At 34.4% G+C, this 14,953-nt stretch overlaps 1 protein-coding gene across 4 annotated transcripts; it reads left to right on the top strand.

Annotated features, from left to right (window-relative positions):
* The first annotated feature begins 7,591 nt into the window (after positions 1 to 7,591).
* On the top strand, positions 7,592 to 14,891 carry LOC125839988 (calcium-dependent protein kinase 4). Of its 4 annotated transcripts, none has more exons than XM_049518966.1 (9): positions 7,592 to 7,742; positions 7,898 to 8,733; positions 9,155 to 9,298; positions 9,378 to 9,530; positions 9,944 to 10,059; positions 10,192 to 10,359; positions 10,817 to 11,041; positions 12,168 to 12,315; positions 14,582 to 14,891. In XM_049518966.1, the coding sequence occupies exons 2-8, from the start codon at positions 7,989 to 7,991 to the stop codon at positions 12,288 to 12,290; spliced, it is 1,674 nt and encodes a 557-aa protein (XP_049374923.1). In that variant the 5' UTR covers positions 7,592 to 7,742; positions 7,898 to 7,988; the 3' UTR covers positions 12,291 to 12,315; positions 14,582 to 14,891. The 4 variants fall into 4 exon arrangements, with proteins under 4 accessions (XP_049374923.1, XP_049374926.1, XP_049374925.1 ...); XM_049518969.1 differs by having other exon boundaries at positions 7,608 to 7,742; positions 12,168 to 12,311; XM_049518968.1 differs by having other exon boundaries at positions 7,608 to 7,742; positions 12,168 to 12,311; positions 14,575 to 14,891.
* The last annotated feature ends 62 nt before the right edge of the window (positions 14,892 to 14,953 follow it).

Genomic DNA, 14,953 nt, shown 5'->3' with positions numbered 1-14,953 from the left:
GAAAATATTGACAACTTAGGCATATTTATATGCCTAAGATCACCACCCCACACTTAGACTTTTGTTTGTCCTCAAACAATCTCTAGACTATCAACTCTTTTTTCACAACCCTTGGACTTATCAACCCACCTAAAAATCAACCAAACAATTTTAATCATGATCTTGTAGTTCACAATGGATGCAACCTGTCACAACAATTACACCAAGTTACAACACATGCTCAAAGAATGACCTTTTATTATTTTTTCGGGCTAATGCAAACTCATACAAACACATCAATTAGATAATCCTACACATGCCATGAATGCCCTCACTTGTTCTTGTTTAGTAAAGCCTTTCACTCAATCAATTACAATATCAACAAGGCCTATTTTTCAAACAATCAACTCACTCTCACAAAAGAAGTTCTTACTTTTATCAGCATACCATAAGCTTGCCAATAGTGTATTCTCACTTTCGCATTATATTTCTCAAGGAATCAAGAGGACTTTCATTTGGTTGTAATGTCGGCTTAAGGTAAGGGAGGAAATATTTGGGAACAATTTTTAGTGACTACACCTCCCTAATGCACATGTCATTATCTTGCCAACAATCTCCTTCATTTTTCTTTCCTCTTAGCACACACTTCATGAATATTTACCCCTCTTTGTGGCTCCATCTTTGCCCTTTATTATATTTTTTTTCATGCCTTCACACTAGCCACCCTCACTTTAGATTTTAAGGTTTGAGTAAGGTCCACATTATCCTTGATAGGACCAGGGCCAATGTTTCAAACATAGTTCAAAAATAGCCACCCTCAATTGAGTTGAGGTGCACATTGTCACTAAGGACCAGGGCCAAAACATCTTTTTTATCCTTTCTTTCTTCCACACAATGTAGCATTTCACCCTTTATTATCTCAACCAACAATTTTCAACCCTTTTTCTTAACATAGTGCATTAAGGCTCTTATTAGGATCAAAAGAACTTGGTATCAAACAAACGAATTACGGCTTATCATGTGGCTTATCAATAAACAAGGCTAAAGGCTCAATGGGGCTTCACTAGGGATAATTTCAATGGTAGACATACAAGTAGAATCAAGAATTGGCTATTTCAAAGAAACAACTCAATCACATTCCCTAGGTCATACAAGCTACTAATTCAACACACACAAGGCAAGTTCTAGATATCAAGTTAAGCAAGAACCAATCAACTCTCACCACAAATGACATCATGACACATATAAGGATATATCAACTAACATGCTCATTCAACTTGCATTACAGTATCACTACACAATTAAGCCCATTTTTATTTTATTTTGAGTCAAAACTAGGAACACATGCTTGTTACAAGGTTAACACTCTATTGCACTTTTCCAATTATAACTACCCATGACGTTTGGTTAACTTATTCGGACATAGTTTCAAAAGACCAAGGTTGATTTCTTAATCCTACTCCTCTATGTGACTAATTTTCCCTTAAGACGGTCGTCATCCATACATCATTGGGAACTGTCACTCCTATAACGACTCTAAGACTCAATAAAGCAATAAACTAGTCCTAGTCGGTTCAAAGGGACAATCCTCAGTAAAAGTATCGAAAACAAACGCTGAGGAACCCAAAATAAAATAAAATTAAAAAATTTAACTAAAAAACTAACACTAGACTCGATAAAGCAGTAAACAACTATATACAACAGAGACATATTACCTCACCCCACACTTTAAAAATAAGCACTGGCCTCGATGCACAATTAAAGCAAAGTATAGAGTTAGGAATACTCTCTCGGGCCTCTAGGCCTCGTCGTCACCGCCATCGAACACCATCAAGGCATTCTTCTCCTCATCCACAACATCATCCTCCTCATCATCCATAGCCTCATCAGCAGTGGCCTCATAATTATCTAGAGGCTCTAAGAATGCGGGACCAGTCGTGCATAAAAACATTGCACTCTCGGTCAATGGGTAGCGCTCCATCATGGTTTCCATCTCATCATTTGTAACATGACGACTACCTATCCGCAGTTGCAATTTCGCCATCCCAAACATTCTTGTCATGACACTATCATCACGGGCTTGCCTCTCTTAGGCAGACATGACATGTCCATGAGACGTGTCTAGTGCCTTAGTGCGGGTCACATCAACTAACTTACCCGTCAGATTCGGGTGAAAAGCAATAGTCAAGTCACAAGCCTCCTCTTCTATACCCTGGGCCCTCAAGAAACAGGTTATGAACCCCTCTCCCCCCCATAGCAAAACCGCCACCTCATGTTATTCCTTAATTTCATCATATTATACCTCATGATCGCCCCAACATTAATGGGTATTCCCTTCATCAGCTTATATACAAGCACTACTCTATCCCTCGTCACCTCAGTCAAATGCTTCGCGGGAAGCAATACACTACAAACTATCTTCAGCCACACCCTAGCAATCAGATTAAAATTTGCAAAGTGAAGGGTTGAATGCCTCCCGGTATCCTTACTACACGCCCAACTAGCCGTTAACTCTACCCCACATAATGTGTGTCGAATATCTCTATACGGAGATTTCTCTTTCAACCTATTAAAGTCATCGGCATCACAGTTTGGGGTGCCCAACAACTCATTCAGAATCCTAGCCGAAAATTTCACATCTTTGCCTCTAATAGGCACATTTTTGTACTTAGTTTCTGTGAGCCAATTAGCATAAAACTCATGAACTAAAGACAGATTACAGTCACCCAGATGATTGAAAATAAATCTCAATCCCAACTCAACGACAGTCCTATAAATACCCGAAAATTGAGACTGCAACCTTACCTCGTCGACGTACTCATCCCCCATATATTTGGGTTTTCTCTGACAGTCAAACCAAGTCAACCCATACTGCTGCACTGCCTTTTTTCCAAATTTTCGGGGTAGTTCTCGATTTTCGGACCCGGATGCTTCACCCTTCCTACTCCACTTAGCACCTGCCACATTCTTAGACTTAAGAGCCATTAAAACCTGTTAAGAAAAGAAGACTAGAGAAAAAAATTAAGAAATATTGGGGGGGTCGGGTTATGGCAGTGGTGGGGAAAGAGGAAGAAATTCTTTTTTTAAATGCCTAGAACCACAATTGGTTAATATGATGATTCTGCCTCAGAATCTCCCCAACATTAATGGGCGTTCCCTTCATTGATCAGATGCTTCAAAAACTTGTTGCTCCCAATTGTCTTTTACTTGCTTGAATCATCATATTAAAGTCGTTCACAATTGGTTACTTTTATTTAACTAGTGCATAATTATTAGTAGATAACAATCATCACAATCTCTTAAACGGTTACTTTTTTTTATTTGTAGAATTAAGTGTTAAATATAAATTGATCATAAGTCCCTTGGGAACGATAACTCGTTTCTTAAAGAATCTATATTACTTGCACGACCACGTACACTTGCGTGTATATTGGGGAGCAACAAGTTTTTGGCGCCGCTGCCGGGGATAAATAGACTAACTGGCGAGCATTTATATTTCATCCCGTTTCGTAACCAAGCAAGGTGTTCGTCTAGGCGTCACTCCTGAACACTAATCACCTCAATCTAATGGGTGTACCGAGCTCTTTATATTCTCTGGTCTATCTAATCCCCCCTCTCTCGATTTTAAGATTATACAATATATTTATCTTATGATGCGCAAGAATAAAATACTAAAACAAGAATATAAAAGTAACTTATAATGACAACCAAGAATTAATTCAAAAAGCCTTTAATAATCAACAATTCATTCGTAACTACAACCCTAGAACAAGGGCGTTTAGCCACTCATGCTATTAGAAAACCACAAAATACAATTGTTCATGCGATTTCCGGAAAATAGAAGAGTTAGAAGATCAAAACCTATTACAAACTTGGAATCTTGCTCTTGCACACCCAATAAAAGTCGAACCTCAATAATGGAGACCTAAGGATCTATTTATAATAGTAGGGAAAGTTGAAGACAAATCCTACAAAAATTAGCAATCCTTTTAACTAATGTTTTTGTTGAAAAATTGAAATTTTCGTAGAGCCTCGCTCCTCTCATCGCGCCTAACAGTCGTTGCATGTGTTTCCCCTTTGGCGCGGCGCGCCTAGCAACGCGCCTGAGAAAGTTCTCTGTACTTTGGGTGTTGGCGCATCACGCCTAACAGTGCTCCCAAAAAGTCTTTCTGAACTTTAGGCCCTGGCGCGGCGCGCCTAGCAGTGCACCAACCCTTGTGCCTTTTGCCTTAGTCGTTTGTTGGCTCGTTTTTGCTCCTTCTTTCTTCGTTTCAACTCCAAATTCTTCGAGATTTTCTGAAACAATTAATCACGTGTGAGTGCACAATCATCACAAGTTACACAAAAAATCCAGCTAATAACTAAAGATCATTCTTTAAACTAATCAATTCATGAGCAAATATTGACAACTTAGGCATATAAATATGCCTAAGATCAGTGCTTGCTAGCATGTCTTGTCTCGGAGGAGATCAAAAGCTTATGCTGATAATGTGTTGTAAAATTAAAGTAAACAAGAAATGTAAAAAAACAAAAGAATAGAACTTTTTTTTTTCTTATAAACAAGGATAATAAATTAATAATTAATATGCATCATTACAAGGTAATGGCAACGTGACCAATAATTGTTCGGGGGTAAACTAGAAATAATACTACTGCAACGTTCTGTAGTAGGAGATAGGCTTTATAAGCCGTATAAAAAGAGTTCCTACTTTGTCTGCTTCTATCATCATTGAAACAAACAATGACGGAACTTCAAAATATCTGCAAATGTTGTCTTCCTCCTTTTTGCCCCTCTTTATAACCAGAATATGTTCAAGTCTTCAATTGTGTACAACATAATTCTTCAAAAAATTTATTTATAATATTACATCAAGAAATATTAAAAAAAGTCATACATCAAAAGTGTTATACAAAAAACAATTTTAAACCTTAGAAAATATAAATTATACCAAAAACTTGTGAAATTCTACAATAATAATATTTACAAAATGCAAAACCATATAGTTTAATCATATATAACATGTGAATTATATATTTGAAAGTAATACAACAAACATATAATGTAAAGGTTATGTCATGGTTAGCTTAGGGGAAAGTAGAGCCTACCAATATCTCACTTTTTAGGTTAAATCTTCTTTAGTGAATCCTATTGGTTTTGGTGACATCCATTAAAGCTGTCTTTATATAGTGCAGTATCCAATGAATATCCAAATTCATAAGTGGGGTTCTTGTTGATGCTATATATGTTTGGATAAATTTGCGTCTATTTTAAGTAATTTTTTAAATAAAATATTTGTTACTTCTATCCATAATATATAATTAAATAATTCTGTTCACGAAAATTAAAAAGGATGAAAAAAAAATATCATTAAGTGAGATTCTTGCTGTTTGGATTTCAGAATTCTATGCTTTGGAAATCATTTTTTTTGTTTCTAAAATAAGTGGTATTTTAGTAAAAAAAATATTTTTAAATTAAGTGTTATTTTAGAAATTCAGACAAAAAACAATATATTCCTTCAACTCTATAATTATATATACTTTTCATCTTTTTAATGATGTTTAGTTTTCAAAAAATATTTATTAAATATAAATAGTTTAATAAATAACACATTATATTTATTAATTTTTTAATAAATCTAATTTTTATTAAGGTGATATTTATTTTGAAATGGAGCGAGTGTCATATTTGTAATATTTTTAAAAAATTAAAGTACACTCTTTTTGTTTATTTTTCTTGTGTAATATTTTTAAAAATAAATATTCACTTCAATTTGCCACTTAATATGCTAAGAAAAGATAACTTTTTTTATAGTTTACCCACAAAATTAATTACTTCTATATTTTTTTGAGATTGCAACTATACATTAATTAATACTCTCTATGTCCACTTTTAATTATATTGCGCTTTTTAAAAGTCAATTTGACTAATTTTTAAAATTAAATTATATTACATTAATTCGATATTTTAAACAAAAAATTTAGATATTCAAAAACCATGCGAAAAATATTATAAATTCCAATTTTTTGCATATCAATATGATGGAAAAATACATCATAAAATATTAATCAAAGTTATTATCGTTTGACACTAAAAAAGAAAACTATGACAATTAAAAGTGAACGGAGATAGTATAAATATTTTGATAAAATATTAATTATTATTTTTTAAAAGTCGTGCCACATAAAATATACACGTACCTACCAAAGACACGTGGCTTTATGATATTTCGAGGCATTGCCATATTTGGACTGCTTTAACATACTGGAGTGGTATTTTTAATTAAATCAAATATTCATAGCATGTGTGTATTGTTCCCTCCCTTCGATTTTATTTTATGTATTTTAATTAGTAATTTGATTTTATGAACATAAAAATGTTTTTTTTTTTATATGAATTAGTACTAATAGTTTGTTTGACTATTTTTTTTTTTTAAAATATTTATTTTAGAAAGTTTGAGATATTTAATCAAATTTTGTTCTTTGAAAATTTGTACTTTTTGCATAACAACAAAAGTTGAAGCATGTAATTTCCCCTAAAAAAATACTTTTCAAAAGTTTGACCAAGAACTTTTTTTGGTTCTACATTCATAAAAATATCTTTTAAATTAATCAGCTAAATGTAAATTATTATTCTCTAACTTTTTTGCTTTTTAAAAGCTTGATAAAATATGGTTTGAATATAAAAAAAATTGCTTTTTTTTAATCACATTGGAGAGAAAATATGTTCATTTATCTGAATAAAGATTGTGCTGAAGTGATGAGTAGTGCTTCATCTTTAATGTTCTTTCCTAATATGAAACTTTTCGACTTGAATTTAGACCGAGACATCTTGGCGCTTTGCTTACTACTCTCTTCGTATCATATTAGTTGATCATTCTTTATTTTACACAATATTTAAGAAATTATAAATAAAATGATCAATATTATTAATTTACCTTTATCCATATTGATGGACATCAATAATTTATGAAAAATATGCTTAGTGGCATATGACATGAATGGATAAAATAAATACTCCTTCCATTCACTTGTACGTGTTATTTATTTCTAAATAAATTTTCATTTTTACTTGTCACTTTTGACATATAAGAAAAAAACAATTAACTTTTTCCATATTTTACCCTTAACATTAAATATTATTTTCTAGATCATTTTCAAAATCCAATACTAAACATTAATTAGTAGGGACAATATAATAAAATACCTAAATCAATAATTATTTTTTTAATGAATATGCCAAGTCAAACAATGATAAGTAAAAACAAAATGAGGGAGTAAAACGTAATTAATGAACTCTTGAAAAAAGAAACTTTTAGAAATTCCAAATTTATTTAAGCTTTCAAAGAGTACTTATTAATTATAAGGATAAAATGAGATTTTTTAGTTACTAATATTATCTTGATTTAGTAAGTAGACATGCAGTTTCAGCTATATATTTTTAGTAAAATAATCAATTAAAAATATGAATTTCTTTTTAATCAGAGTATGTTATCTTAATTTAGTAAGTAAAATAAGATCGTCACATCTTTTTAGTAAGGTGATGAACTAATACGAGATTAAATTAATTAGGCAGTAGTAGTATATTATTACAACCATTTAATTGAAGCTGACCATTGTTGGAGTTGAACCTCCATTTATTCTCTTTCTTCTCTTTCCTTTCTTCTTCCTCCTCCTCATCTAGAGGAAAAATTGCTCTCTTCCTCCTTTTTTCTTTCAGATCTATCCTTCTTGTTCGTTAAATCTCCATTTCATCTTTATCCTCTGTAAGTTCTTGTTTTTATTTCCATGTATTTGATCCAATATTCATCAATCAAAGTTCTATATTGATCTGTTTTGCAATACGTTCTATCTTCTTCATTTCAGCTTTTTTACAAATTCTGTGAATTACCCAGTATTTTTTGTTGTTGTTTTTTGTCAGTTTATTGAAGAAAAAAAATTGTGAATGACGAAGGTGTTATTGATTCTGACATTGCCGAGCTGAGGGGTTGTTGTGATTTTGTGCTTGTTTGATGGGCAATACATGCCGTGGATCTATTGGAGGCAAAACTTTTCAGGGCTACACTCAGCCTGAAGATAGTTCCTGCTCCACCAATCATAACCCTTCTTCCGGCAATTCTTATTCTTCTTCTGACAATTTTTCTCCCACCAGTAACGCTCAACAGAATAGCAATCACAAGAAGGAGCATTCTTTGTCTCTTGTTAGTCCCAGAAAAGCTAGCATGAATCGTTCCGGGAGTAATCAGGCTTATTATGTAATGGGTCATATGACCCCGAATATTCGCGATCTTTACACTTTGGGAAGGAAATTAGGACAAGGGCAGTTTGGGACTACTTATTTATGTACAGAGAATTCTACCAGTGCTGAGTATGCCTGTAAATCAATCTCGAAGAGGAAGTTGATTTCGAAGGAGGATGTTGAAGATGTTAGAAGGGAAATTCAGATAATGCATCATTTGGCTGGTCATAGGAATATTGTCACCATTAAAGGGGCTTATGAGGATCCTTTATATGTTCATATTGTCATGGAGATATGTAGTGGCGGTGAGTTGTTTGATCGGATCATACAACGAGGACATTACAGTGAGAGAAAGGCAGCTGAATTGACTAAAATTATTGTTGGGGTTGTGGAGGCGTGTCATTCTCTTGGTGTTATGCATAGAGATCTCAAACCTGAGAATTTCTTGTTGGTTAATAAGGATAATGATTTCTCTCTCAAGGCCATTGATTTTGGACTCTCTGTTTTCTTCAAGCCAGGTAAATGATGTTTCAGCTTACCTTTCTGGTCTTAATTGCTTTTGTTGGGATGTTTATCATTCCTGTGTTAGAGAATACAGCTTTGTTTGGGTTTTTTAATGAATTGATGCTTCTCTTTTCACCTATGCAATGCTTTGTTATCAAACCTGTGTTTTATTTCCTCAAGAATAGTTTTTGCATGCTTGGATTAATGCCTCTCTGTTGAGATATTCGCGGCTGTATTTTCCACTGAGATAGTTTCTAAGTTGATGATCATTACTAAAGTGCATTCTTGGAGATGCTTATATATATCCCTAACTTGTCACATTTGGGAGATCAGTAAATATTGGTTTCTGAGATTCTGATTTAGTAGGGACAGTCATTCGATCATTTCCTTATATTGTAATGTTGGTTGATTGGTATTCGTTGTTTGCTCTTGCAGGACAAATATTCACAGATGTTGTTGGTAGTCCATATTATGTGGCTCCTGAGGTGCTTTTGAAGCATTATGGTCCTGAAGCTGATGTGTGGACAGCAGGAGTCATACTCTACATACTGCTAAGTGGTGTGCCACCATTTTGGGCTGGTATATCCTCTAGTAATCTTAAAGGGTATGTTCTCAACTTTCTATGCATCTCCATAAACTCACAATCTGAATTCTACAGAAACACAGCAGGGAATATTTGACGCAGTTCTGAAAGGGCACATTGATTTTGACTCAGATCCTTGGCCATTGATATCTGAGAGTGCAAAAGATCTTATCCGGAAGATGTTGTGCATGCAGCCCTCGGAGCGGTTAACTGCTCATGAAGTATTGTGTATGTTTATCTAATTACCTTATTATGTGAAAACAACCTTTTATTTGTCTATCAAGGGAATATTTTTGTTTTAGCTTCATTTATTCTCCTTGTTGAGGATAATCTGGCTGGTCTTGCTTGATGTTTCAGTGGAGAAAGCAGATTTGTAATGTTGTCCTGAAACTTTATTTGTTCTTTTCATTGGTGATGAATCTGGGGATTCTTTTTTTTATGGTTACACAATCAAGAGGCAGATTTTGTAACGATGTTATGCTTTGTCAAAGTTGAATTATTATGTAACAGTTTTTGTCCATCATGACTGGAAAGGTGTCGATTTGCACTGTTTAAAGTGTATCAAATTGCATCTGTGTAGTATACATGTGCCTACATCAATGAACTAAGGTTCATATTACAATATCCTCTAAATTCTGCAGGTCATCCTTGGATTTGCGAAAATGGTGTCGCTCCTGATAGAGCACTGGATCCTGCAGTTCTTTCTCGCCTAAAACAGTTCTCTGCTATGAACAAGTTAAAAAAGATGGCTTTGCGGGTATGTGTTCAAATCTTGTTATGAATTTATGCATCAAGAAATACTGTAAAACTCAGGTTCTTCCATGTCAAATCAAACCAATGTAGTAATACTTTTGACAAACTTTATTGTGTTTCCTCTGGGTTCTTCCAGGTGATTGCTGAAAGCTTGTCTGAAGAAGAGATTGCTGGTCTGAGAGAGATGTTTAAGGCCATGGATACTGACAGTAGTGGTGCAATTACATTTGATGAACTAAAAGCAGGGTTGAGAAAATATGGCTCTACGTTAAAGGATACGGAGATACGGGAACTTATGGATGCGGTAAGGCATTCTTTATTGCAAAGTGATTAAAATATGTTTCCAACATCTTCCTCAATTCACTAATGACGAGACTATGTACTAAGGAAGTTTAGAATCTTCATCTCTGTAGAATTGCACAAGTTAATGATGGTAAATTCTATCTGTTTGGAAAGAGGAGAGTTGAATTGGAATTTCGGCTCTCTCCCGTGTTAAATTAATTGAGTACTTTTGTAGCTTCTGAAGCCCATTTGCAAGTTGCTCAGCTTTTCTTTTGTGTGTTACAAGTCCTTGAAAGTTGAGGAAATTGTTCGGGCTTAAACTCTGACTTGGAATCACTTTATCTCTTGTTTCGGTCCACATGATATCTCTGTTGATCTTTCTAGATTCCCTCAACTACAAACATGTGTTTCTATGATGTTCATGCAAAGCTCCTTTTAAACTCTTTAAGGCGATTGATGCAGCTAACTCACAATTTCAGGCTGATGTGGACAATAGTGGAACTATTGACTATGGAGAATTCATTGCGGCAACTGTTCATCTTAATAAATTGGAGCGCGAGGAACATCTCATGGCCGCATTTCAATACTTTGACAAGGATGGTAGTGGTTACATAACGGTTGATGAGGTCCAGCAAGCTTGTATAGAGCATAACATGACAGATGTTTACTTTGAGGATATTATAAGAGAAGTCGATCAGGATAATGTAAGTCCACTGTTTAAGAACATAAATTGGTCTTTTAGGTACTAAATATGAAATTGAAGTTCTTTACTAGTTTACCAAACATCTCTGTTTATTCACCATGTTTGGAGTTTTGGACGCACTCAGATTCTTTTCAAGAGTATCTTTAAAGATTATGTTATAGTTTATTTGGTCTGATTGCCTAAGCTAATTATCTCAGCCTCACATTTTCTAGTCACACTTGTGGAATAATAATTGTGCAAGGATTATAGGATTCATTAAAGTGAATGGAAAATGTAACTTATGCTCATAGATCCAAGTGTTTAAAAAGGAATAATAAGAAGATAAAGTACTAAATTATGTAGTACAAAACTTAGAGACATCTCTAAGTATTTCAAATCATGTAAAGTATTTCTTGAGTATGAGCCTGCTTTGATCAAACTTTTCTAAAATCTGCTTATTTTGAGTAGTCAATAAGTGTTTTTTGAGAAGTTTTTGGAACTGTAGTAGTTAGTGTTTGGCCAAATCATTTGAGAAGTGCTGTTAAATATTAAAAAAGTTGTTTTGAGTATGGTCAATCCTTTCAAAAAGTGCTTTTAAGTGTCGGTACTTTATTATTATATGAGACTTTGAGTAAGTTTTTCAATTTGCTTAATTGAAGTCATTTGGTGTGAGATTTGCATAAAGAAAGAGTTGGGAAGAAAATGGCAAAAATCCACGGCGAAGAAGGAGAAGGGGACAACAGTTTAATAGTTGATTTCCTTTTAAAACTCAATAAGGGATAGTTTCGTAAATAAAAAATATTGATAAGGATATGCAGCTTCTTCCCTACCTCAGGAGAACTGATTTTGCTGTTGTTTAAAAGCACATTCCATTTTGCCCAAACACCTAATCTCTATCAAAAGTTATTTTAGCTTCCCAAATGTTTGGCACAAACTCACATCCTCATCAGTTTCGTAGATTTTATGCCTCCGTGCAGGCAAAACCCAATAATATAATTCATTAGAGTTTGTGCCTAAATCTGCCCACCATGTAGGCAATATTACCTTTGAAAAATCTCTGTGATTATATGCATATAATGGTTCGTTTTATTTTTATATTTGTTGCTTGTCACATATACTAATCTGTTTCCCGGTGCACTTCATTTCAGGATGGACGAATTGATTATGGAGAATTTGTTGCTATGATGCAAAAAGGAAATCCGTGTATAGGGAGACGAACAATGCGAAATAGTCTGAATTTGAGCATGAGAGATGCACCGGGAGCTCAGTAGCTTCTCAGACAGACATCTCTAGTAGGTACATTCCTGCCTCCCTTTTTTCTTTCAAAGTAATCCTTTTTGTGGAAATGCATCAGTTTTACACTTTTACTGCTTGCATTGTGTTTGGTGTACTTACGAAAAATCTTAAAACATTCTTTTCTACTAAAAAATGAATTGGAAAGGTGTGTATCCATTCTACATTTAGAGTTCTTTAACTTTTGGACTTCGAGTCTTTTAAGATTTTTTTCCTATTCAGTTCTATGGTTATGCACTCACTTAGTCACTTGTGCTGTCCTACATAAAATTGTAAAATGATTGGGCTGATTTTTGGAGTCGATACCTGGAAGAAGCATTAGTGAGAGTTTCTTATTGACAATTGATTGGCAATGTACAAGAGGGGTTGGTTTTACACTATTTGCAATGGCTCTCATATTGAGAAATTCTGTCTAGTGGCATTTGATCATAGAGTTCCTTGACAACTGCATTAATGATTCAACCTTGTTTTTACCATTGGCAGTGGTGCATATTGTGTCTGTTTTGTTATTTCTGTCAGCCTTGCACCTCCTTTGAGTAATGCTTGAGTTGCAACATCAAGGTCTGATATAGGAGTTACTGGGACAAGGTTTGCCAACTATCTTGTACGGTTATTCACTATATTGTAGTGGAAGTTGCTAAGAAAATTTGATTGAACCTTTGAAGTTCAGTGAGGTGTATGTGTTAATCTGGTGTGCTCTCTTACGAGATTATAATGTTCAGTATCCCAATTTGGATATTCGATTGAAGTGACCATGATGTTGATCAGTATTGTTAGACCTATGGTTTTGTTTAGTTGACTTGAAACGATAACAATGTGGAGCTCACAATTGGACGGGGAGAGGAAGGGGTTTGGGAAATGGGTGGGAAATCAGCTAAAGGGGATTCTGTACAGGGCTGTATCTAGCCCATGATGCTCTTTTTGAGGGCAGAGAACAAAATGACATGGTTCAGGTCAAGAATCATGCAATGTGAAAATGCATGAATTAAAGGAAGATACAGTGAGGATGGAACTTTAGGCTTGACATTGGCTTATTTTTTTCATCTTAGGCAAGACTACCCCAAAATATGTTGTGATTTATCAGGAGCTTAACTGCATTTTGGGACTGGCTCAGTCTTGTAGGTGGCTTCAGTTGATGTGGAAAAGAACCGTTATCCCATTTTAAGAGAGTGAAGGACGAGTGAGAACTTTTCCATCAATCAACTATAGTTCAATCTTAAACTAGTTGGGGTAGGCTATATGGATTCTCTCTGTCGATCTTCTATATTCACGCTCTTATCAGAATAGAAAAATCTATTGGGTTTTCTCACAGTAGATGATTATTTGAAATGTTGTCTTGCATCATCCAGATTTGCAACTTAACATGCTTGGTGGAGCATTCATGAGGTATGAATGAAAATTTGGGACCACCCAGGTGGTACAGAGTTTATATTGGGGAAGGCATCACAAAACTTGGTGGTTTGGTGAACAGACTATGTTTGATCTTGAAGATCTGCTCGTGAATATGCTATCAAAATGTATGATGGTATGTAGTAGTAGCATGTTGTAAATTGATTTTGATGCAACTGTGAAGGTCCTTTGATGGATTCATTGGAACAAAAAGTAAAATAGTTGGATCATATAGTTGGAAAGAAAAGGGCTACGACAGAGGAGCAGAAGCTGTCATACTTTTTGGTTAGGAAAATAGTTGGATCATAAGTTGGAAAGAAAAGGGCTATGACAGAGGAGCAGAAGCTATCGTACTTTTTGGTTAGGAAAATAGTTGGAAAGAAAAGTGCTAATGATGCATAGGAGCAGAAGCTATCATACTTTTGGTTTTGAGTCTGAACAGAGGGGTAGCGTGGGGTTATGTCGAGCTAAGAGGTTAGAGAGTTGGGAAGTAGAGTTATGAATTCGGTAGAAATTCATGCTTTGCTTTTAAGTGGATGCAGAAAATTGGTGTTTTGAGAAATATTTTCTTAGCCAGCTTCCAAAAAAGATTGAAAGATTAACGAGATTGATAGGTTTACAAGTTTCAATGAGAGCAAAGTTTCATGCATTTCTTTGAGTCCTAATTGAGTTGTTGAGATCCAAAGTTCATTTGCTAATTTCTCTTTACAAGAAGCGATGAACCATTATCTCCTTTATGAAACTTACATAATCCTAACTTTCTGAGCTCTCCTAAAAGAAAATCACATTAATAACTGCTTTGGGTTCTACTATAGAAGACTGGCATTGATCATGTGTTCTACTAAAGAAGTTTCTAAGTTTGGCACTGGCTAGTTTGCAGGTTGTACAGAAAAGAGGCCAGGGCAATAGACTTTCATCCAGTAACGTCCAGTACCTTCGAGTTTGCGTAGAAGAGGATGAGTGAAAGACCCTATCGGACAGCTCTATGCTTCCACGATTTGTTGTGAGCTTTTTATTTAGTTCTTAGTGTTGAAAGTGTTCCAACTAATGTGTTCAAATTAGTTGAGGCTTTCGTTCTTGTTTCAAATTGTTAAATTAAGTTGTTTTATCTTATAATGTCTTATTCCATGAATGATTCTTCGCCTTTTCTACTCATGATAATTTATGCTATTTATTTTAATGCTTGTTTATAGTAATATTGTAATGTTTTACTTTAATGGAAGTTTTTTTTTTTTTTTTAAATTCTCCCAAT

This window comes from Solanum verrucosum, unplaced genomic scaffold (assembly GCF_900185275.1).
Source record: "Solanum verrucosum unplaced genomic scaffold, falcon-dt-bn FXZP01000177.1, whole genome shotgun sequence".
NCBI lineage: Eukaryota > Viridiplantae > Streptophyta > Magnoliopsida > Solanales > Solanaceae > Solanum > Solanum verrucosum.
The sequence above is the reverse complement of the archived record's forward strand: the minus strand, read 5'-3'. Positions and strand labels throughout refer to the sequence as shown.